Here is a 25,845-nt window from a genome sequence, read left to right as displayed (position 1 = left end):
ACAACAAAAATGTAGCACTTCAAACTCTTTCCAGATTCAACAACTTCTTCCACACTTCTTTACACTTTTTTAAGGGCAGAGACCTAGCCTAAGAGAGACATCCCAAAGGCGCAGGTCCTCAATTCGGTTTCAGCTATTGCCAAGTATTTCATCTTCATCGCTCGCAACATTTTTGAGTCTAACCTTAACCAGAGCTCCCTCCTTCAGTTACCGTTGCAAAAAGATTTTAAAATCCTCTAAGGAACCTTACCTAAAACATTCTGCCAGTTCCAGACGCTCAACATTTATTTGTCTAGGCAAGCACTTTTGGTATAGGGTTTACCATCCTAATCTAGCCGACATACGCCTTAAGCCCTTCGCTGTTCGTCCAGAAGCACAGTCCCTGCACCAGATGCTACACCAGCTGCTCCTCCCAGGCCCTTTACACCAACCCCTTCAGCAGTTCTTTGGCAACCTACAGTCCTAGCTCAAGGCCCATTTCACAGGATGAGTCCCATTTCTTTCAAGAGGATGCGCCAAGTCCTCAACCTCCTCCCAGCTCTGAAGGAGGGAACCTCAGGAAACGGGAAGAGCGAGCTCTTCCTCGGCCCTGGTCCGAGGGTCCTGAATGCAGGAAGGGGCTGGCAGAGTGAGCGTGCAGTCCGGTGAGGAATGGGCAGGGAGCAGCAAAAACACTTACCAACATCCTGATCGAAGGGATTGGTGGCAAAGAGAGGCATCTCCACTGCGTGCCGAGGTGTCCGCGGGGACTCCCCCCTCGACAGCACGGGAGTCAGGGCTCGACGTAGGAAGGAAGACTCCTCAGGCAAAAACAGCAACAGAGACTGACTCTACAGGGTCCGCGACAGCTCCTCCCTCTCACCCAACCCCAGCAACCACCCCAGCAGCGGCGGTGGCGGCGGCAACAGCACTGAGCCGAGAAGGCCCCCGCGCGGAGCTTGTCGGGAATCTGGGCGACCTCGGCACTGCCTGTCCCAAAGGTGCCCCGAGCCTGCCCCATCAGTAAAGGCTGAACAGGTAGTCCCCTCTGCCTGACTCCTCTTTTAATTAGTCACACAGAAGAGTGGGATTAGTTCTTGTGTTTCCTGCTTTTCCCTTAGCTAGGAGTCTCCGGAAGACGGGGTCCTTCAGGCGTGCTGAAGCCTACTAACAACCCCCGGAGTGACTGGAAGACCCAGGAGAAAGAAAGCAGGTTGAGTTTGGGTAGAGGCGTGCCCCTTTTTTCCTCTCGCTCTCTCGGTTATCATAACCTTGTATTCCCTCTGGAAGGAAATGCAAATTCCTTTGGATCATCTTCTAGGTAAACAGTTTAATTCGCTGCGTGAGGTGACAAATTTGCTTGGATGAAGTCATGGGAGCTGAACGGATTGGCCTGAATCCCAAGAGGGGAGTGTTCAGGGCGCGAGGCTCCCTCGGAGAGGCTGAGGTAACGCTGACTCCTTCCCGGGAGTCCCTGAACGCCGGGCTTCGGAATCGGCAGACAGCTCTGCTAGTAGGGCGTTGGCACCTACTGACTAACCGTGCAGTCACTCAGCAGCTGTGATGGTTGGTGACATGTCTTTCACAGCCCAAGATAGCCTCCCTAGACTGAGCAAAAAAAGAAAACAAAAAAACTGGAGCTAGAAGTTGATCAGTGAGTGATTCCTAGCAACTCAAAATGTTGATTTAATTATTTTACTTTTGAGTTTAATTAACCAATAAAAATTATTCTCTGTGTCATGGAGAAGTTTTAAGGAGGATCCACTAGAGATTTTGCATACCACTTGGAACAAACTTAGTAAGCTCATCTTGTACGTAAATTGAAATTATGGAAATTATCCCCCAAATTACGGCACCTCCAAATGTAGCATGGAAACTAATACTGACATGTCAACACAGGATTAATATATAGTAAACAAAGAGTGCTTACAAAAATTCATTAAAAATGAAGTCCCACCTCTAAAAGTGAAATGTTCAAATTAAAGTAGCAGTTACATAATGTTTTGTCATTTAGGTAAAAATTACAAAGGATCGGCCAGGCGCGGTGGCTCACGCGTGTAATCCCAGCACTCTGGGTGGCCGAGGCGGGCGGATCACCAGAGGTCAGGAGTTCAAGACCAGCCTGGCCATGGTGAAACCCCGTCTCTACTAAAAATACAAAAAATTAGCCGGGCGTGGTGGTGCGCGCTTGTAATCCCAGCTACTCGGGAGGCTGAGGCTGGGAATCGCTTGAACCCGGGAGCGAAACTCCGTCTCAAAAAAAAAAAAAGAAAATTGCAAAGAATCAGGGATGTGAGGAATGAGACACTCACATACTGTTGGATGAACTGTAAATACTGTCCTCTTCCCAAAGGAAATATTTGGAAGCATGTAACAAATTTTTAAAACCTTAGGACCCAGCAATTCCATTTCGGCAAATTAATCCTAAAGACATTATTTTAAAACATGAACAAAGGTATACATGGCAACATTGTCTAAAGGATCAAAGCACTGCCAACCACTAAAATGTCTCACATTAAGTGATTGGACTAATTGCTTCACCTCTTGGTGTCTCAGTTTCTTCATCTGTAAGAAACAAGAATAATAGGGTAGTAAGGATCAAATGAATTAGTACAAACAAAACGCTTATTACAGTGCCTGGCATAGAGTAAGCACTAAATAAGTGTTACTGATCATTGTAATTAATATTGGTCAATTAAATCACAGTACACAAGATGTGAAAACTACACAGCCATTTAAGGTGCATAATACAGATTCCTATTTCCATAGACATCTGAATACCTAAGTTTTCAGAAGGAAGTTACAAACCTTAGAAAATTACAAATGCCCACAATTTTAAAAGTCTGAAAGGAAATACATGAGAATATTATGACATGATTATCTCTGAGTGGCAAGATTCTAGACAATGTTCTTTGTGCATTTTATTATTCAAAATATTTTAATGATGAGCATGTATTTCTTTCAAAAGCAGAAAAAATGTTAAAACACAACAATGTAAAAAATGATATGTTGGTATCACCAGTTTCTTAATATTTTGAGGGGCCAATACCAAAAGCGTGCTTGTGTTTCATTATGACAAGTATAGAATTATTTGGAAATACCACGACTGATACGGAAGTCAGAACATTCCCTCTCAAAAATGTGCTTTGATTGCTGGGCTGACAGAATTAGGTGACAACTTGTTTACCTTAAGATCCTGAGCAGTGTCTTCGACCATTATCGTAAGTCCCTGAGCCAGATATTGGTGGCTCAGACTGGCTGTATCAGAGCCAGATATTGATGAAAATGCGTTTGGACGTGCTCTGTACTCCGGACTGAATTACTCCGTTGCCAGCAATAAGCCAGGGCACAAACTGTTCAAGCCTTGATTATCAATATGTGTGCACTGGGAATAATACATACTAGTATTGAGAGCAGTATCCATGTATTCTGACCTAGAATGACTTTAGCTATGGGGGCAGGGGTGTCTTGATGATTAATGTGCTATATAAATAATAAACCTTTTTAAAATATAAAACTTTCAATATTTAACATAAAAGCCAAACATAAAAAGTGAAATGCTTTGTATTTTGTGGTTAATGTCCCTTATTATCACTTTAAAATACTGAAACTCTATAGAGTTTCACTTTTAGTATTACCATAGTTTTTAAAACATTTTGAAGACTACGTATCAATATCACATTAAAATGTTTCTGTAATGTTGTATGTTTAATTATGTGGTTGTTTGTCAAATGTTATATCCCTTTATCTCAGTTTGATTTTGAAAATTCATCTACATTAAAAACAAAAATACTGGCTGAGTGTGGTGGCTCACACCTGTAATCCCAGCATTTTGGGAGACTGAGGCAAGTGGATCATCTGAGGTCAGGAGTTCAAGACCAGCCTGGCCAACATGGAACAACCCAGTTTCTACTAAAAATACAAAAACTTAACTGGGCATGGTAATGGTCACCTGTAATCCCAACTACTCAGGAGGCTGAGGCAGGAGAATCGCTTGAACCTGGGGGATGGAGGTTGCAGTGAGCTGAGATCAGGCCACTTCACTCAAGCCTAGGTGACAGAGAGAGACTCTGTCTCAAAAAAAAAAAAAAAAAACTGATATGCATTACTACAGGGAAAAGTCTATAATTTTAAAGTTCAGGAAAAGGAATATCCTAGGAAGGTTTTTAACAGTTTAATAATTCCAGTCCAAGTAGGAATGATTACTATTTCTCAGTCTTTCCTCTTCCACTGCATTGTCACTAGTTTAGTTTACACCCTCATCTCTTAGGCAAGTTATTACATTTACCTCCTGCTGTCTTTTCTCCTTTCCTACAGCTGTGGACTGAATTGTATCCTCAAAAATACAAATGTTGAAGCCCTTACCCCCAGTGTGATGGTATTTGGAGACAGAATCTGTGGGAGATAATTAGAGTTAGATGAGGGCATAAGACTGGGGCCTTGCTAACGGGATTAGTGCCCTTACAAGAAGGACACTGGATTGCTTACCGTCTCTCCCTCTCTCTGCCACGTGAGGATAGGGCGAGAAGGCAGTAAGAGAGCCCTCACCAGAACCCAACCATGCTGATACCCTGATCTCAGACTTCCAACCTTTAGAACGGCAAGAAAATTAATTTCTGTTGTATAAGTCACTCACTCTGGTATTTTGTTATGGCAGCCCGAGCTGGCTAATACAGCTATTACCTCTAAACCATTCTCTGTACTACTGCCAGAATGATTTTTCTAATACACAAAGCTGATTATATATCATTTCCTTAAAATTCTTACAGGGTTTCTTCAGTTACTCAGTCATTAGTAAATATTAACTCCCATATGTGCCAGGTAACATTTTAGATGCTGGAATTACAGGGATAAAAGCTTTGTGTGATTTAGCCTTTTTGGAGTACAGCCTATGGGGAAGATAGCCATTAAATAAAAAATTAAATTAATTGCATGATTACAAGTGTGCAGAGTAGCCTTACCTTCAGGATTAAACCCCCATTCTTTAGCATTAGCTCCTTAATGAACTGGCCTTTCAGTAACTCATCTCTTCACAGTTTTGTTCTCCTTAGCCTCTATGTTAGCCTTTCTGAACTACTGGCATTCACCCCATGCTTTTTATATCTTCAAACGAACAACTATTTCTGCTTTTCCTGCTCTTACTCTATTTAGGTCCTAGATCTCCTGTAAACTTCCACTTAGATTTTGCTTCTTAAAAGCCTTTCCTGACTCAGTACCTGACTAGTAATAGGCACATAATAAATATTTGTTAATTCAATTGTTAATTGACTTCCTCTATTATAGCACTTAACGATATAATATGTGTTACAGGTGTCTATTACAACCGGGCACAGTGGCTCACGTCTGTAATCCCAGCACTTTGGGAGGCTGAGGTGAGCAGATCACCTGAGGTCGGGAGTTCAAAACCACCCTGACCAACATGGAGAAACCCTGTCTCTACTAAAAATACAAAATTAGCTGGGCATGGTGGCACATCAGCTACTCGGGAGGCTGAGGCAGGAGAATCACTTGAACACAGGAGGTGGAGGTTGCAGTGAGCCAAGATCACACCATTGCACTCCAGCCTGGGCAACGAGCGAAACTCCATCTCAAAAAAAAAAAAATGCAAATTGAAAAATTTAGTATCTTAGGGCAACAACAATAATTTATTTTGCTTACAAACAGAAATTTGGTTAGAACTTAGCCGGGACCACACAGTCTCAGCAGGGGTAGCTCAGAGGCTGGAATGACTACAGCCAGGGCTACAGTCATTTCAAAGTTTGCTCAGTTACATGTCTGGCAGTTGGTCCTAGCAGTTGGCTGAGTCACTGGGGTTCCCAACCAGAACAACAACATGAGAACTCCTATGTATCTGCTTGGTTCCTCTCAGTGTGTTGGATGGGCATACGACTGAGTATTGCAAGAGCCAGGAAACTGCCAGTTTCTTAAGACCTGGGCTAGGAAATAAGCACAGCATCATTTCAGCCATATTCTTTTGGACAGGCAGTCACACATGTACACTTAAGGGAAGAGGAAATAAAATTTACCTCTTTGTGGAAAGAATGTCAAAGAATTTTGGGGTCATACTTAAAAGCTACCACAATATTGTAACTTTTTAATTGTATAAGCATTAGTCTGTGAATCATTTTTCTCTATTTCTGAACTCTTCACGGTAGGTATTCCATAAATGTTTGTTAAATGTAGTAAATAAATAAAATGTATTATGATTAAAATGGCAAACCTCCATTACTGGTCATGAGAGAGTAACAGGATCCAGACTTATCTTTTTACAATAAGCAAATAGAACATGGACAAAATATATGGAATGATTTCAAACATGGGACAACAGGCAGCACTGGACTATGATTTCAAGAAGAAAGGAAGCATATGCAGTGAGCCCAATGATTGCAACAGCGTTCTGCCTGGAATCAGTTTCTAGGCTGTGGCACAGGGAGGTGGGACTCAAAAAGAACCCAAAGGTCTTACTGCATTGAAGAGACAAAAATCAAGGTTTGAGGAGGCCAAGAGACTAGAATTTGGAGGGCAATATATTAGGAGTGTGCTATGCAGAGAAGAGCTTTAGAAATCTGCACAAGGGGCCAGGCGTAGTGGGTCACGCCTGTAATCCCAGCACTTTGGGAGGCTGAGGCGGGTGGATCACCTGAGGTCAAGAGTTCGAGACCAGCCTGGCCAACATAGTGAAACCCTGTCTCTACTAAAAATAAAATTAGCTGGGTGTGGTGGCAGGTGCCTGCAATCCCAGCTACTCAGGAGGCTGAGGCAGGATAATTGCTTGAACCCAGGAGGCAGAGGTTGGAGTGAGCCAAGATCGCACCATTGCACTCCAGCCTGAGCAACAACAGCAAAACTCCATCTCAAAAAAAAAAAAAAAAAAAAACCTGCACAAAGGTTCCCCTTGGGGCTTTGAATGCTAATCTAGTCATGGGTACGGTAAAGCTCTACAAGTTTGGGCAAAGCACGTTTAGGCAAAGACCTATTACTAGGGAAGCAAAATCTGAAAAATCCCGAGTTCATACAAGTCAGGGAATCATTTCAGTTCTCGAAGCCAGAGGGAAAGAAAATGAGTAGAACACATTGAGTGTTAAATAAATACCCCAAAAGGCTAATGTCTTAGTAGTGGGGAGTGGCCTGACAGGGAGTCTACCTCTACCTTTGCTCTAAAAAAGCTGAAAGAGTAACTCTTGAAAGGTAAGCTGGGCAACATAAATTAGGGGCAAAACAAATTATGAAACTCTTAATAGGAATGCATATATTTATGGCATTCAAAAATATAAAACTCTTCAATGGCCAGACTCCAATAAAATATTACTGAACGCATAAAGGGGCAGGAAAATGTGGCTAATAACCAGTAGGGCAATCAGTCCATGGAAACAGAACCGGAAATTAAAGAGATGATTGAATTAACATAAGAATGTTTAAGGCCGGGCGCGGTGGCTCATGCCTGTAATCCCAGCACTTTGGGAGGCCGAGACTGGCGGATCACGAGGTCAGGAGATCGAGACCATCCTGGCTAACACGGTGAAACCCCGTCTCAACTAAAACATACAAAAAAACTAGCCGGGCGAGGTGCCAGGCGCCTGTAGTCCCAGTTACTCCGGAGGCTGAGGCAGGAGAATGGCGTGAACCGGGGAGGTGGAGTTTGCAGTGAGCTGAGAAGCGGCCACTGCACTCCAGCCTGGGCGACAGAGCGAGACTCCGTCTCAAAAAAAAAAAAAAAAAAGAAAAGAATGTTTAAAAAGTTCTGTGATCAGTATGCTTAAGGACTTACAAAAAGATGAATACTCCGTCTCAAAAAAAAAAAAAAAAAAAGAATGTTTAAAAAGTTCTGTGATCAGTATGCTTAAGGACTTACAAAAAGATGAATATAACGGAGAGAAATAAAAGGCATCAAACAAGAAGCAAATGGCAATTCTATAGATTAAAATTACGCTATCTGACATAAAACTTCCACTAGATAGAATTAATGGGAGTTTAGCCGGGCTTGGTGGCTCACGCCTGTAATCCCAGCACTTTGGGAGGCCGAGGCGGGCGGATCACCTGAGGTTGGGAGTTTGATACCAGCCTAACTAACATGGAGAAACCCCGTCTCTACTAAAAATACAAAATTAGCTTGGCGTAGTGGCGCATGCCTGTAATCCCAGCTACTCGAGAGGCTGACACAGGAGAATTGCTCGAACCTGGGAAGGCAGAGTTTGCGGTGAGCGGAGATTGCACCTAGCGGAGGTCATGCCATTGTACTCCAGCCTGGGCAACAAGAGTGAAACTCCGTCTCAAAAAAAAAAAAAAAAAAAAAAAAAAAAAGACATTTTCTCAAATTTAATGAAAACAATATTCTTACAAATCTGAGACTGTAAGTGAACCCCAGTCAACAAATAACAACAACAAAAATGGCACTAAGGCACAGCATGATCAAATTACTGAAAATCAATAACAATAAAATCTTAAAAGCATCCAAAAAACAAAGACACATTATATATAGAGGAATAAAGAATTACTGTAGACTCCTAATAAAATTGCAAAAAAAATTTAAAAGAGAGTGGATAGTACCTTTAAAGTCCTAAAATTTAAAAATTGTCAATGTAGAATTTTATATCAGCAAGAATCTTCAAAATGAAGTTGAAGTAAAGTGACTTGAGCATCTGTAGATTTTGGTATCTGCCTGGGGGTCCTGGGGCCATCCCCTGCATACAAAAAAAGCTGAAAGAACTCATCATCAGCAAAACCTACACAATAAGAAATGTTCAAGCAAACGAACAAAAATCGAGAATTCTTCAGGCAATAGAAATATGGTGCCATTTGGTGATTTGAATCTAAAAAACAAAATGAAAAGCATCCGAATGGTCATGTGAGAGTAAACATAAAAGACACTTCCGGCCGGGCGCTGTGGCTCACGCCTGTAATCCCAGCACTCTGGGAGGCCGAGGCGGGCGGATCACGAGGTCAGGAGATAGAGACCATCCTGGCTAACACAGTGAAACCCCGTCTCTACTAAAACTGCAAAAAATTAGCCGGGCGTGGCGGCGGGCGCCTGTAGTCCCAGCTACTTGGGAGGCTGAGGCAGGAAAATGGCGTGAACCTGGGAGGCGGAGCTTGCAGTGAGCCGAGATCGCGCCACTGCACTCCAGCCTGGGCAACTGAGCGAGACTCCGTCTCAAAAAAAAAGAAAATAATAATAATAATTGTATTATGGGGTTTGTAAGATATATGAAAATAATATCACAAAAGATAGGAGGAGACAAATAGAAATATAATACTGAAAGAGTTCTTACATTATACATGCAATGGTATAAATATTATTTGAAAGTAGACTATGATAAGTTAAAAATGCATACCGTAAATCCTAGAGTAATACCCCCCAAAAGAAAATCAAACAAAAGGATATAGAGAGACAATAGTGGAAATACATAAAAATTTCTTAAATTCACATAATTCAAAATAGGCAGCAAATGAGGACAAGAAGAAAAAAGAACAGAAGAGACCAACAGAAAACAAAAGTGAGATGATAGATTTTGACCTAGTCATTAATAATTACATTAAATACAAAAGATCTAAACTGCAATTAAAGGGCAGGAATTGTCAGTCTATTTTTTAAAAACAAGACCCAACTATATGATGTGTATAAGAAAGCTATTTTAAAAACAAAAACATACAGAATATAACAATTGTATACATTTTTGCATATAATAACAGAGCTTCAGAGTACATGAAACAAAAAATGATGAATTTCAAGGAAAAATAAACAACTACATCATATAGTTGAAATTTTAACTTCCCTGTCTCAATATTGACAGGACAAGCAGAGGAAAATCAGTAAGGCTACAGAGATTTGAACAGTACTAACAACAAACTTGGTTTAATTGAACTTGATAGAATACTACATCCAATAAAGGCTGAATGTACATTATTTTCCAGTGTACATGAGTTATTTGTCAAGACAGATCATATTCTTGGATATAAAACAAATCTCAATAAATCTAAAAACATTCAAGTCATACAAAGTATATTCTCTGACTAAAAAGAGTTAAATTAAAAGTATGTAGCAAAAGGCTAGTCGAAAGTCCCCAAATATTTGGAAATGAATTAACATATTAATTAACATTTGGAAACTAAATAACAACTAATTTGCTAACCCAGGGTCAAAGAGAAATAAAAATGAAAATTGAAAAGTATTTTAAATAGAATAAAAATGAAAACAGAGCATATCAAAATTTGTGGACAGCAATTAAAGCAGTATTTACAGAGATATTTATAGTATAATATAACACTTATGTTAGAAAAGAAGAAAAGTCTCAAATCAATGATCTCCGCTTTTACCTTAAAAAACTAGAAAAAGTAGCAAATGAAACCCAAAGTACACAGAAGAAAGGCACTAGTAAACATCAGAATGGAAATCAATGAGAAACAAGACACAAATAGAGAAAACAAAAGAAATTAAAGCCAGTTTTTTGAGAAGGTTAATAAAATTGATAAAACTATAAGCAGACTAATTAGGGGGAAAAAAGAAAAGTCACAAACTAACAACTTCCAAAATGAGAGAACTGACATCACTACAGATGCTAAAGATGTTAACAGGATAATAATAAAATATTATGACCAACTTTATGCCCATAAACTGGACAACACGGAGGAAATGGCAAATCCCTTCAGTGGCACAAACTAATAAAGCTCACTAAAGAAATATTTATTTATTTGTATCTTTTTTTGTTTTGTAGAGACGGGGTCTCGCCATGATGCCCAGGCAGGTCTCAAACTCCTGGTCTCAAACAATTCTCTTTCCTTGGCCTCCCAGAGTCCTGGGATTATGGGTGTGAGCCACCATGCCCACCCCAAGAAATATTTAATGTGAAAATCTCTATTTGAATTTCACGTTGAAAATTTTCAACAAAGTTAACACCAGGCCTAGATGGCTTCACTGGAAATTTTTAAAAGAGATAGGGTATTTTGGGGAGGGCGAAAGGGTGGGAAGGGGTGACGCTCTATCTTCATTATTTAGACTGTAGTAATGCTTTCATTACTACATTTTTAATATATATTGGTATATATGCCAATATTTATTAAATCATACATTTTAAATATGCACAGATACTGTATTTGAGTTACACCTAAATAAGGCTGTTAAAAGTCACCAGAAATTACATCCTTTGCAACTGTTTAGAGTTAAGATTAAAAAAAAAAAAAAACTGGCCGGGCACGGTGGCTCATGCCTGTAATCCCAGCACTTTGGAAGGCCAAGGTGGGCAGATCACCTGAGGTCAGGAATTCGAGACCAGCCTGGCCAATACAGTGAAACCCCATCTCTACTTAAAACACAAATATTAGCTGGGTGTGGTGGTACACACCTGTAATCTCAGCTACTCGGGAGGCTGAGGCAGGAGAATCGCTTCAACCTGGGAGGCAGATGTTGCAATGAGCTGAGATCGTGCCACTGCACTCCAGCCTGGGGGACAACAGCGAGACTTCATCCCCCCCCAAAAAAACTGTAGGTCACTTAAAAATATGAGAGAAGGTATAGTTTCAAAAAAGCGAAAATGTTTGAAAACCACAGCCTCACTCAGACCCTTACCCAGCAACTAGACGCAGGCCTGTCCCCACCCCTGTTGCTCTTTTGCTCCTAATGGATATTCTGGAACAGCTGCTTTTGTCATAGTTTGACATCTTTTATTTGGAGAAGTTTGAACCAATCTGTATAATGCCAGGGTCCATAAATAACCTTTTCATAACAAATGATAGTATGATATAAACTCATCCAATTCATCATAATTCAATTTATGACTTCTTCCACTTTTGTCTTTTACTATTATAAAGATCAGGTCCTTTTCTTTGAACACCTAGTAACTACTACAGACCAGGTAACTAGATTAGCAACACTTACCAGCTGGTCTGGGTTGATGCTGATTCTGCTGACTCAGCAGCTAATACATCCAAAGGGTCTTTGAAACTGAAGACCTCACAAAGGAATCTATTCCTTCCCATCGTTTACCATTCAAAGATTTTTTCAGAATAGATGACTCCAGTTTTGAAGGCATGTCAACGTTTAGCACAATGCAAAATGCATATGCTTACTCTATATGCATATACATATTTACAAAATGAAATTTACATATTTACAAAAGGAAAAAAGATATTTTCATTCTAAAATTCCCTGGACTATATCTGTACCAATGTAGAAAATATTCACCAAAGGAGCATTTAAAATACTACTTTTTATATTGTTTTTAGTCTTTTTTTTTTTTTTTTTTTTTTTTTTTTGAGACAGAGTCTCGCTATGTCGCCCAGGGTAGAGTGCAGTGGCCAGATCTCAGCTCACTGCAAGCTCCGCCTCCTGGGTTTTTACGCCATTCTCCTGCCTCAGCCTCCCGAGTAGCCAGGACTACAGGCGCTCACCACCTCGCCCGGCTAGTTTTTTGTATTTTTTAGTAGAGACGGGGTTTCACCGTGTTAGCCAGGATGGTCTCGAACTCCTGACCTCGTGATCCACCCGTCTCGGCCTCCCAAAGTGCTGGGATTACAGGCTTGAGCCACCGCGCCCGGCCTGTTTTTAGTCTTACATAATTAATATTCATGATCACATATGTGTAAGTTTTGTTTTATTTTCATGATCAATTTTGTAAGGTATGAAATTGTTCTTTAAGAATGAAGCTCTTATTTACAATAATATACCTATGGAACAGAAGGATTTTACTTACAAAGTCCTGACTTTCAACTGTCAGCCTAGAACCAAACTTGCATGATTGATTCTTTTCTAAAGGAGATTATAGATAAGCTCTAAAGGAACTTCCTTGTGTCTCAGTTTTCACATCAATAAAAAAATAAGGAGATTGAGTTAAACGAATTCCAATATTCCTTCCAAACCACAATGCTCAACTTATCATTTCCCAAATCAGTCCTCTGTGTCCAGAGGTTTCTTGCTCTTCATGTTTCAGTTCTCATTCCCTTTCTTTGTGTTTCTTTGTGTTTGTTTCCACTACAGCTCACTTCTGCTACACTTTTTTTTTTTTTTTTTTTTTTTTGAGACTCAGTCTTGCTCTGTTGCCTAGGCTGGAGTGCAGTAGCGCAATCTCGGCTCACTGCATTCTCAGCCTCCCGATTTCAAGCAATTCTCCTGCCTCAGCCTCCTGAGCAGCTGAGACTACAGGCGCCTACCACCACACCCAGCTAATTTTTGTATTTTTAGTAGAGATGGGGTTTCACCATATTGGCCACGCTGTGCTCGAACTCCTGACCTCAAATGATCGGCCCACCTCGGCCTCCCAAAGTGCTGGGATTACAGGCGTGAGCCACCACGCCTGGCCTTTTGCTACATTTCACAAGTGTTCTCCCGAATGCACCAGCTTTCTTCCTGACATTCCTTCCCATTGTGATACCTACAAATAGAAAAACTGGTGAAATTTTAAAGTGTTTTTTTCCCTCTGAAATTATCACTTCTTTCTAGTGGTATCATTGCTCTCATCCCGTTGAAATAACCACACCATGCCTAGTCAAATTCTATCATGATGTGCTAAGAACATACACATTACAGATTACTAACATCATTAACACTGTCGCTGTCACAAACACAAATCATGACTTGCTTTCAAGATTTATTATAAAGCTATGGTAATGAAGATAATATGGAACTGGCATAAAGACAGACAAGAAGATCAATAGAACAAGGCTGGGCGCGGTGGTTCACACCTGTGATCCCAGCACTTTGGGAGGCCGAGGTGGGTGGATCACGAGGTCAGGAGATTGAGACCATCCTGGCTAACAGGGTGAAACCCCGTCTCTACTAAAAATACAAAAAGTTAGCCGGGCGTGGTGGCAGGCGACTGTAGTCCCAGCTACTCGGGAGGCTGAGGCAGGAGAACGGCGTGAACCTGGGAGGCAGAGCTTGCAGTGAGCCGAGATCGCGCCACTGCACTCCAGCCTGGGCGACAGAGCGAGACTCCATCTCAAAAAAAAATAAAAAATAAAAAGTAAAGAATAAAAAAAGAAGATCAGTGGAACAGAATAGACCCAACAGAAATATATTCATACATAAATGGACAACTGATTTTTGACAACGTACAGAAGCAATTCAGCAGAGAAAAGATAGGTTTTCAACAAATGGCCCTGGAACACTTAGATATTCATAAGCAAAAATATGAACCTCATTTCATACCTCATATCATATACAAAAATTAACTCAAAATGGATCATCGACCCAAATATAAAACCTCAAATATGAAATTTCCAGAAGAAAATAGAACAAAACCTTTATTACCTTGGGTTAGGCCATAATTTCCTAGATATAACACTAAAAACTCAATCCTTCAAAGAAAAAACTTGATAAACAGAACTTCATCAAAATTGATAACTTCTGCCCTTTGAAAGGTACTGTCAAGAAAATTCTCCCACTGGCTCATGCCTGGAATCCCAGCACTTTAGTGGGAGGATTGCTTGAGCTCAGGAATTCAAACTGACCTGGGCAACACAGTGAGACTCTGTCTCTAAATAAATAAATAAATAAAAATTATCCCATGAACTGTGAAAAAATATTTGCAAGTCATATATCTGATAAAGGATTTTTACCTATAAAATATATAGTAGCCTCAAAACTTAATAATTAAAGAAAGCAATTAATCCGCCACAAAATTCAGCAACAGGCCAAGTGTAGCGGCTCACTCCTGTAATCCCAGTGCTTTGGGAGGCTGAGGTGGGCGGATCACGAGGTCAGGAGTACGAGACCAGCCTGGCCAACATGGCGAAACCCCATCTCTACTAAAAATACAAAAAAATTAGCCGGGCGTGGTGGCAGGCACCTGTAATCCCAGCTACTTGGGAGGCTGAGACAGAATCACTTGAACCCGGGATGCAGAGGTTGCAGTGAGCTGAGACCATGCCACTGCACTCCAGCCTGAGCAACAGAGGGATACTGTCTCAAAAAAAGAAAAAAAAAAAATTACCTGGGTATGGTGGCTTGCACCTGTAATCCCAGCTACTTGGGAGGCTGAGATACGAGAATTACTTGAACCTGGGAGGTAGAGCTGAGATCATGCCACTGCACTCCAGCCTGGGTGACAAAGTGAGACCCTGTCTCAAAAAAAAAAAAAAAAAAGAAAAGAAAGAAAAAAAAATTGGTCAACAGATTTGAACAGTAACTATACCAAGGAAAATATACAACTGACAAATAAGCACATGAAAAGCAACAGCATAATTAGTCATTAGGGAAGTGAAAATTAAAACCACAGTGAAATAATACATCTATTAGAATGTCTAAAATTTTGAAGACTAACTACACCAAGTGTTGGCTAGGATGTGGAGCAACTGAAATTCTCCTGCATGGCTGATGGGAATGTAAAATGGTGCAACCACTTTAGAAAAACTGGAAAAATTTGAAAAGTGCATGTACGTGCTAGCTGTTTCACCTCTTACTCGTAATGCAAGATGAGTCTCCAGCAGCTATACTAGAGCCACCTGTGAAATTGGCCAGGGTTCTTGCTCAAACCAGTATGATGTGATCCAAAAATACAGCCTCAATATGTTCCCCAGTATGCAAAGGATATAGGTTTCATTAAGTTGGACTAAGTGAACTTCCTTGAATGGATTATCCTGGTACTTCATCCCATGAAAGAAACCATGCTAACTCTTTGTGCATAAAGTAAAAAATTTGTGAATCTCTTTTAAAAATTAGAAAACAGTCCGGGCACGGTGACTCATGCCTGTAATCCCAGCACTTTGGGAGGCCGAGGTGGGTGGATCACGAGGTCAGGAGATCCAGACCATCCTGGCTAACACAGTGAAACCCCATCTCTACTAAAAATACAAAAAATTAGCTGGGCGTGGTGGTGGGCACTTGTAGTACCAGCTACTCAGGAGGCTGAGGCAGGAGAATCACGTGAACCCAGGAGGCAGAGCTTGCAGTGAGCCGAGATCGCGCCACTGCACTCCAGCGTGGGCCACAGAGAGAGACTCAGTCTCAAAAAAAAAAAAAAAAAAAGAAAAGAAAAAAGAAAACAGTGTGGTTTCTTAAAAAGTTAGACATACACTTACTATGTACTCAGTCATTCTGCGTTTCAGTATTTACCTAAAAGAAATGAAGGTAAATCTTTTTTTTTTTTTCAAGACAGGGTATTGCTATGCTCCCCAGCTTGGTCTCAAATTCCTGGCCTCAAGCTATCCTCTAACCTTGGCCTCTCAAAGTGCTGGGATTATATGCATGAGCCACTATGCCCAGCTCAAATGCATGTCTTTATATAGGCTTGTGCACAAACGTTCATGGATCCTTTATTTGTAACTGGGAAAAAACCCAAATGCTTTTAGTGAATGAATGGATAAACAAATTGTAGTATATCCATACGATGAAATAACTGCTCAGCAATAAAACAAAATAAATGATTAATCTATATACACATATGGATGAATATTTCAGGACCAGCAACATAATTTGTGGGGCCCAGTGCAAAAGGAAAATGTAGGTCTTCTTGTTCACAAAGTATTAAGAACTTAAAAAACAATGACAGTGGAGCGTTCAAACAACCGCGGAGCCTTTCTTTTTCTTTTTTTCTTTTTTTCCCTGAGATGGAGTCTCACTCTGTCGCCCAGGCTGGAGAGCAGTGGTGCGATCTTGGCTCACTGCAAGCTCCGCTTCCTGGGTTCAAGCGATTCTCCTGCCTCAGCCTCCTGAGTAGCTGGGACTACAGGCGTGTACCACCACACCCGGCTAATTTTTTGTATTTTTAGTAGAGAGGGGGTTTCTTCGTGTTAGCCAGGATGGTCTCGATCTCCTCGTGATCTTCCCGCCTCGACCTTCCAAAGTGCTGGAATTACAGTCGTGAGCCACTGTGCCTGGCCCAAACAAGCACGGAGCCCTTCAAAGTGCAAGACTCTATGGACTACATAGATCACATGACCACGGGCCAACCATGGACCAGCTCAAAATAATTACCCAGAGTGAACACAAAAACAAAGTCAACAAAGAGTACGTCATGTATGATTCTATTTATACAACCTTCTTGCAAATGCAAACCACTCTGCAGTGATAGAAAGCAGATGAGTGGTTGCGGGGGAGGAGGTGGGGATTACAAAAGGGCAGGAGGACAGTTTTTGAGGTGATGGATATGTTCTCTGTTGTGTTTTTTTTTTTTTGAAATGGAGTCTGGCTCTGTCCCCAGGCTGGAGTGCAATGGTACGATCTCGGCTCACTGCAACTTCCACCTCCCCGGTTCAAGCGATTCTCCTGCCTCAGCCTGCCAAGTAGCCGGGACTACAGGCGTGCACCACCACGCCCAGCTAATTTTTGTATTTTTAGTGGAGACGGGGTTTCACCATGTTGGCCAGGGTGGTCTCCATCTCCTGACCTTGCGATCCGCCTGCCTCGGCTCCCAAAGTGCTGGGATTACAGGCATGAGCCACCGTGCCCGGTCTGTTCTCTGTCTTGATTGTGGTGAAAGTTTCACAGAGGACACATTTGTTAAAACTTATTAAATGGTATACTTTAAATATATGCAGTTTGCTGTATGTCATTTATAACTCCACAAAGCTGTTCAAAATTGCAAAACACTAATGGGTTTTTGAGAATGATTTTTAAAAATATAGTTTGTGATCTCTCATATGCATTTCTTCTTCATAGACAAAACATACCCAAGTGTAAATTAAGGAAAAGCAGAAAATGATATACAGTTAAATGCCAAAAGAAACGACACATTATCACTACAAACGATTGGTATCACTACAAACTATTTGTGTCACTACAAACTATTGGAAAAGCAGAAAATGATATATAATTAAATGCCAAAAGAAATGACACCTTATCACTACAAACTATTGGAGAATTTAATGTACATTGAAGTGGTCAGGGAAAGACACTTAAAAGAATTGGAGTTGAAAACGTCTTTGAAGAATGAATGAGATTTTCAAAGCATTCTTGTTTGTATAAGGGAAAACAGCAGCTTGGGGAGCAGTTGGGAAGGGAAAACCACAGGTTGGGGAGGGTGAACAGAAAGGATATTTGGATTAAAGTCTGTCTAGGTCACTTTTTGGACAGGGAAGAGACCTGTCTTGCTGGATCAGAGGATTTTTATGGCATGGACTAGTAGGTAATATTCCATTCGTCCCTATGGGCTCAGGTTATAATAGAGAGCTCTAAATGCCTTTATTCTAAAGGCAAGGGCTATTCCTTAGACTGGGAAAAATAATATGATGTTTTGAGAAGAAAATAAAGTTATATATAAGGTGCCATTCCAAACCTTATTTGCCCTCAGGACACCTCATTCTCAGTGGAGCTACCTACCTCAACTTTCCTTTCCTTACCTCAAAATATCTGTATCTCCATTTTCTTTATTCCTGTCTGAGAAAGAAGGATTTTTTTTTTCTCTTTTTGAAATCTAATCCAGCAGGGCATGGTGGCTCATGCGTGTAATCCCAACACTTTGGGAGGTCAAGGCAGGTGGATCACCTGAGATCAGGCATTTCAGACCAGTCTGGCCATCATGGCAAAAACCCATCTCTACTAAAAATACAAAAATTAGCTGGGCATGGTGGCGGGCACCTGTAATCCCAGCTAATCGGGAGAATCACTGGACCCCGGGAGGGGGATATTGCAGTGAGCCGAGATCGTGCCACTGCACTCCACCCTTGGAGACAGAGCAATACTTCATGTAAAAAACAAAAACAAAAACAAAAACAACCTAATCTTTTCATCCATCTTCTTACCTCATCTTTCCACTGTCAGAGACACCTTGCTTCATTACATAGCCCATCCCAAATAGGTGATCAATCTCTCCCTCTTTCATGACACCTTTGGCAAATCAAAAACAACAAATAAAAATCTTATTTTGATTCTCTTGTTATCTCAAGATATCTCCTTATTCATCTCTTTTGCAGGAACTTGAATGGAGCTGGAGGACATTATTCTAAGTGAAGCAACTCAGGAATGGTAAACCAAGTACCATATATTCTCACTTATCATTGGGAGCTAAGCTATGGGTATGCAAAGGCACACAGAGTGGTGTAGTGAACACTGGAGACTCAGAAGCAGGGAGGGCGGGAGGGCGTTGAGGGATAGCAGAAGTACATACTGGGTACAACATATACTACTCAGGTGACAGGTGACTTAAATCTCAGACTTCACCACTATACACTTCATTCACATAACCAGAAACCACTTGTACCCCAAAAGCTAATTTTATTTTATTTTTTAAGATATCTCCTTATTCATCCTCCTCTTCAGATGAAACTGAAGCTCTCTTCACCATCCACTTTTCAACGACTATTGCCACCAACCCAGTTCTGGTCTTTCTTACTCATCTAGACTACAGCTCTCATTTCTTGCATCCCCTCATACCAATGTATTTGATATATTGCTGCAAAATTAATTGTTTTTTTTTTTGAGACGGAGTCTCACTCTGTCACCCAGGCTGGAGTGCAGTGCTGCTATCTCCACTCACTGCAAACTCCCTCTCCTATATTCAAGCGGTTCTCCCACCTCAGCCTCCTGTGTAGCTGGGATTATAGGTGCGCGCCATCACACCTCACTCATTTTGGTATTTTTAGCAGAGATGGAGTTTCCCATGTTGGCCAGGCTGGTCTTGAACCCCTGACCTCAGGTGATCTGCCCGCCTCAGCCTCCCAAAGTGCTGAGATTATAGGGGGGAGCCACAGCACCTGGTCCAAATTAATCTTTGAGAACAGTGTTTCTTCTCTATGGTTTTCATACTGAAAATCTTTAGAAACTCATACTGCCTTTTAAAATAGAGTGGTTCTTAGTGTGTATCTATTTTATCCTTCTCCCCTAATACCGCTAACATTTCGTTAATCTGCACAACTCACTTCTCCTCAAACTTGTTTGTTTTTCCTGTCCCCGTGTTTATGATCAACTCTCAGTCTGCAATACTCTCTGTGATTTGTTGAAATCATACTCAGTTTAAGTATTTAAAAGTGATTTCTTGCATGAGTCATTTTCTGATTCTCCAAACAAGTTACATTTTTCGACAGCTCTTTAGCTCCCAAAGCACTTTGTAACTCTGTTTTCAAATTTATTATACTCTGCAATTCATAATAGAACATGGGCTTTGGAGCCAGTGGTCCTTCAAAATCACTGCCCATTGGCTGGCAAGCTTGGGCAAGTTTCTTAACTTCTCCAGGCTTTAATAAGCTCATTTGTAAAATGTGGATAGTAATACCTACCTGAAAATATTGTGTGGATTAAATCAGCTGAAGTGTCTGGCACATGAGAGGTGGCATGTTAATAACATATCTTGGAATACATTAATGTGTATGATTTTCTTATCCATTATATAACATTGTTACCTTCATGAAAACAGGCTCCATGTTTCATCCAATTTTGTATCACCTATTTCTACATGGTACATGGTAAATTCACATTTTATAGGGACGATTTTACAAATCTGTTGAAATATTATTTATTGCTAGAGCATTTAAAAGTTTATTTTTCAAAGTGTTATTATATTGAACTTTGTACCATGCATAACTGTTGTGAAAATGAGTTATATCTTTTGGCAGATTCGATGCTTTAGAGGAATATTTGGTAGGGAAACTATTAACTGCAAAATACAAAGGCTTTCTGCCACAATATTTGGGTTTCATGTTAAATGTATCAATATTATAAATTTTACATGTTAAAATATATACTGTTCATGGCATTTATAAATCAATTCTAATAATTTATATTCAAAGAATTGCATCTACTTTATGTATTCAGTATGATGTTTTTTTTTTTTTTTTCAAGATTGAGTCTCTGTTGCCCAGACTAGAGTTCAGTGGCATGATCTCGGCTCACTGCAATCTCCACCTGCAGGTTCAAGTGATTCTCATCCCTCAGTCTCCCGAGTAGCTGGGACTACAGGCATGCACCACCACGCCTGGCTAATTTTTGTATTTTTAGTAGAGACAGTGTTTCACCATGTTGGCCACACTGGTCTCGAACTCTTGACTTCAGATGATCTGCCCGCCTCAGCCTCCCAAAATGCATGTATTACAGGCATGAGCCACTGGACCAGGCCAGTATGATGAGTTGTAACAAATATGTAAAGCTGTGTAACCACCATGATCAGCATGGTGAACATTCACACTACTGCAAAAGGTTTTCTGTATTTATTCTTAGTCTCCTCTCCTTACAGGCATCCCCAACTTCAGTAAACAACATTTTTTGTTTTCTGTCCCTTTAGATTGGATTTTGCTCTTCTAGAGTTTTATATAAAAGTAATCATATACCATATAATTTCTGTCTGGCTTCTTTTGCTCAGCACAAAGTTAATGAGATTCATTCATGTGACATGTACAATAGTATATTCCTTTTTATTGCTGAGTACTATTCCATTGTATGAATACACTACACTCTGTTTATTCATTCACACATTGATGGGCACATGAGTTATTTTCAGTTTGGAGTTACTACGACTAAAGCTGCTATGAACATTTGGTTTCAAGACTTAGTGTAGACATATGTTTTTATGTCTCTTGGTTAAATACCAAGAGTGAAATTACTGGATCATATGCTAAGTGTATATTGATGTAAGAAATTGCCAAATTATTTTCCAAAGCAGTATTCTTTTCAACCTTGTATGAGAATGCCAGTCCTTGCTAACATTTTAATATATTAGCCACTTGAGTGGCTATGTGGGGCTATCTCATTGTGGGTTTAATTTGCATTTCCCAAATGACTAATAAAATTGAGCACTTTTGCATGTGCTATTGGCCATTTCTTTTTTACTTTTTTTTTCTGAGATGGAGTTTCGCTCTTGTAGCCCAGGCTGGAGTGCTGTGGTGCCATCTCGGCTCACTGCAACCTCCGCCTCCCAGGTTCAAGTGATTCTCCTGCCTCAGACTCCCAAGTAGCTGAGATTACAAGGGCATGCCACCACGCCCAGCTAATTTTTGTATTTTTAGTAGAGACGGGGTTTTGCCATGTTGGCCAAGGTGGTCTCGAACTCCTGACCTCAGGTGGTCTGCCTGCCTCAGCCTCCCAAAGTGCTGAGATTACAGGCATGAGCCATAGCGCCCGGCCGGCTATTGGTCATTTCTATATCTTTGTGAAGTGTGAATTCAAATCTTTTGCTCATTTCAAAAAATTGAATTGTTTTATTAAGTTGTAAGCTTTCATTATGTGTTCTGTGTTGCAGGAAGTCAGGGACCCCAAATGGAGAGACCGGCTGGAACCACAGCAGAAGAACATAAATTGTGAAGATTTCATGGACATTTATCAGTTCCCAAAATTAATACTTTTATAATTTCTTACACCTGTCTTTACTTTAATCTCTTATTCCCGTTATCTTCATAAGCTGAGAATGTATGTCACCTCAAGACCACTATTGTACAAACTGAGTGTAAAACATGTGTGTTTGAACAATATGAAATCAGTGCACCTTGAAACAGAACAGAATAACAGTAATTTTCAGGGAACAAGGAACGACAACCATAAGGTCTGACTGCCTGCGAGGTCAGGCAGAATACAGCCATATTTTTCTTCTTGCAGAGAACCTATAAATGGACATGCAAGTAGGAGACATATCACTGAATTCTTTTCCCAGCAAGGAATATTAATAATTAATACCCTGGGGAAGGAATGCATTCCTGGGGGGAGGTCTATAAACAGTCGCTCTGGAAGTGTCTGTCTTATGCGGTTGAGATAAGGACTGAAATATGCCCTGGTCTACTGCAGTACCCTCAAGCTCACTAGGGTGGGGGAAAAAACCTACCCTGGTGAAATTGAGGTCAGACCGGTTCTCTGCTCTCGAACCCTGTTTTCTGTTAAGATGTTTATCAAGACAATACATGCACAGCGGGACATAGACCCTCATCAGTAATTCTAATTCTGCTCTTGCCTTGTGATCTTTATTGCCCTTTGAAGCATGTGATCTTTGTGACCTACTCCCTGTTTGTACACCCCCCTCCCCTTTTAAAATCCCTAATAAAAACTTGCTGATTTTGCAGCTCAGGGACATCACGGACCTACCGATATGTGTTACCCCTGGAGCCCAGCTGTAAAATTCCTCTGTTTGTACTCTTTCTCTTTATTTCTCAGACCTGCCAACACTTAGGGAAAATAGAAAGAACCTACATTGAAATATTGGGGGCTGGTTCCCCCGATAGTTCTAGATACAAATTCCTTGTTAGAGACATCTGTTGTGAATATTTTCACTTTTTTAAGGTTGTCTTGAAAACACATGTTTCTCATCTTGATGAAGTTCAATCTGTCTTTTATTTCCTTTTTATGATTCGTGCTTTTTTTTACCTCCAAAATCGTCACCTTGCCCAAAGTCAAAAAGATTGTTCTATATTTTCTTAGAAATTATGTAATTATAGCTTCATGATTAGGTCTGTCATTCATTTCAACTTAATATTTGTCTATGGTGTGAGGTAAGGTTCAAGATTTATTTTTTGATATGGCTATCCAGTCATTTCATTGATTGAAAACATTATATTTTCCACATGGAAATTACCTTAGCTTCTTATGAAAATCAATTGACCATATACATATAGGTCTATACCTGGACTTGATTCTGTTTCACTGATCTATATGTCTCACCTTATGCGTACTACAGTGTGTTGAAAACCAGTTTTATAGTAAGTCTTTAAACCAGATGTATGTGTGCTCCAACTTTCTTCTTCCTATGCACCTCTGTATGAATTTTATAGTTAGCTTGTCAAGTTAAAAAAAAGTCTGCTGGGATTTCGAGAGAATTGACATTTTAACAGTATGCAGTCTTCCAATTCATGAACAGGGAACTGCTATTTATTTAGATCTTTCATTTCTCTCAGCAGCGATTTATAATTTTGAGCAGTGATTTATAATTTTCAGCATATATGTGTCACACATATTTTGTGAAATTTATCCCTATATAGTTCATGTTCTGGGATGCTGATTAACATGGTATGGTTTATTTTAAATTTCATTTTCCAGTTGTTCTGTGTACATATGTAGAAAAACCATTGATTTTTGTTATGTTGATCTTGTATCCTGCCACTAGTTCACTGGTTCCAGTAGGCTTTTTTTTTTTAGGATTCCTCGAGATTCCTAGGATTTTCTAGGAAACACATTGCTCTCATTTGCAAAGACTTTTACTTCTTTCTTCCCTTTATTTTATTTTTATTCTTTTTTGAGATGAAGTCTTGCTCTATCACCCAGGCTGGAGTGCAATGGGGCGATCTCAGCTCACTGCAACTTGTGCCTCCTGGGTTCAAGCAATTCTCCTGCCTCAGCCTCCAGAGTAGCTAGGATTACAGGCGCCCACCACCATGCCCTGCTAATTTTTGTATTTTTAGTAGAGATGGGTTTCACCATGTTAGGCTGGCTGGCCTCAAACTCCTAACCTCAAGTGATCCGCCTGCCTCGGCCTCCCAAAGTGCTGGGATTACAGGGGTGAGCCACCACACCCAGCCTTCCTTTCCTTTTTTTTGAGACAGAGTCTCACTCTGTCATTCAGGTTGGAGTGCAATGGCCGATCTCGGCTCACGATTTTAAAAAATTATTTCCACTAAGGAAACTGAGGCATGGAGAGGTTACATCGTCCAAGTTCACACAGCTAATAAAATGGGAGGAGTCAGGAATTTGGGGGTTGTATTTCAGTAACCGGACTCCAGAGTCTGCCTTCTTAACTGTATGCTTTAAGGGGACAGAGTAAAGAGTTAAGAGGGGAAAGCATAGGGATTGAGAGGAGAGAAAGCAGGAAACAGTGGGATTCTATCTTCCTTGCTGGAAAGAGTTCCCGTTGGCCCAGTGTCTAGGTTGCCTGTATCTGTACAAATGTTTCTTCTTTGCCGCCCTTGCCTTGTCAGGTCCTCTTTCCTCCAGCTCCCCTAAGACATCGAACATTCTATACTGAATTGACCTCAATGCCCTTTCAACCCGTGGACTTGGTGTCGCGCGCGTCGGTGTGAAGAGACCATCAAACAGGCTTTGTGTGAGCAACAAGGATGTTTATTTCGCCTGGGTGCAGGCAGACTGAGTCTGAAAAGAGAGTCAGCAAAGGGAGATAGGGGTGGGGCCGTTTTATAGAATTTGGGAAGGTAGTGGAAAATTACAGTCAAAGGGGGTTGTTCTCTGGCCAGCAGAGGTGGGGGTCACAAGGCGCTCAGTGGGGGAACTTCTGAGCCAGGAGAAGGAATTTCACAAGGTCTTGTCATCAGTTAAAGCAGGAACCAGCCATTTTCACTTCTTTTGTGATTCTTCAGTTACTTCAGGCCATCTGGATGTATACGTGGGTGCCGGTCAGAGGGGATATGATGGCTTAGCTTGGGCTCAGAGGCCTAATACTTGGTAGACACACACACACACGCACACACACGCACAGACACACACACGCTCCGGTAAAATTCACACAAGTGGGGCTGGGAGAGGTGGCTCACGCCTGTAATCCCAGCACTTTGGGAAGCCAAGACGGGTGGATCACTTGAGGCCAGGAGTTCAGGAGCAGCCTGGCAAACATGGTGAAACCGTCTCTACTAAAAATAACAAAAATCAGCCGGGCGTGGTGGTGCATGACTGTAGTTCCAGCTACATGGGAGGCTGAGGCAGGAGAATCTCTTGAATCAGGGAGGCGGAGGTTGCAGTGAGCCGAGATCACACCACTGCACTCCAGACTCTAAAAAAATAAATCATGGAAGTGGGACGGTCTTCTCACTGTTAGAAGAACTGTTGGAGTACCTGTTGGACTCCCTGGTAAACGGGAAACAGGGCGAAATGGGCATTTCTTCCCCAGAAGCTCTTAAGAATGAATGAATGTTTGACTCAGCGCTGTGGCTCAGGCTTGTAATCACAGAACTTTGGGAGGCAGAGGTGGGAAGATCGCTAGAGCCCACGAAGTTGCAGTGAGCTATATTCGAGTCACTGCCCTCCAGCCTGGGAGACTGAGACCGCGTCTCTAAAAAGAAAAGAATGAGCGGCGG

At 41.0% G+C, this 25,845-nt stretch overlaps 1 protein-coding gene and 1 long non-coding RNA gene across 5 annotated transcripts in view; one reads left to right on the top strand and one right to left on the bottom strand.

The window, feature by feature from the left end:
• The window catches only part of STAM (signal transducing adaptor molecule), a 74,147-nt gene extending 73,235 nt beyond the window's left edge, over positions 1 to 912 (bottom strand). For all 4 annotated transcript variants that reach the window (XM_065520386.1, XM_045399647.2, XM_005564739.4 and 1 more), the window contains exon 1: positions 680 to 912. Coding sequence is in view for 1 of the 4 variants with exons in the window: in XM_005564739.4 (XP_005564796.3) it covers positions 680 to 719 (40 nt within the window). In the remaining 3 variants the exon portion in view is untranslated. The remainder of the gene's footprint in view (positions 1 to 679) is intronic.
• A 4,375-nt stretch (positions 913 to 5,287) lies between these two features.
• LOC135965025 (uncharacterized) lies at positions 5,288 to 22,894 on the top strand. The gene is made up of 3 exons (XR_012417517.1): positions 5,288 to 5,351; positions 18,823 to 18,874; positions 22,080 to 22,894. It is a non-coding gene; the product is annotated as an uncharacterized lncRNA (long non-coding RNA).
• The last annotated feature ends 2,951 nt before the right edge of the window (positions 22,895 to 25,845 follow it).

Source organism: Macaca fascicularis, chromosome 9 (assembly GCF_037993035.2).
Source record: "Macaca fascicularis isolate 582-1 chromosome 9, T2T-MFA8v1.1".
Classification (NCBI taxonomy): Eukaryota; Metazoa; Chordata; class Mammalia; order Primates; family Cercopithecidae; genus Macaca; species Macaca fascicularis.
The sequence above is the reverse complement of the archived record's forward strand: the minus strand, read 5'-3'. Positions and strand labels throughout refer to the sequence as shown.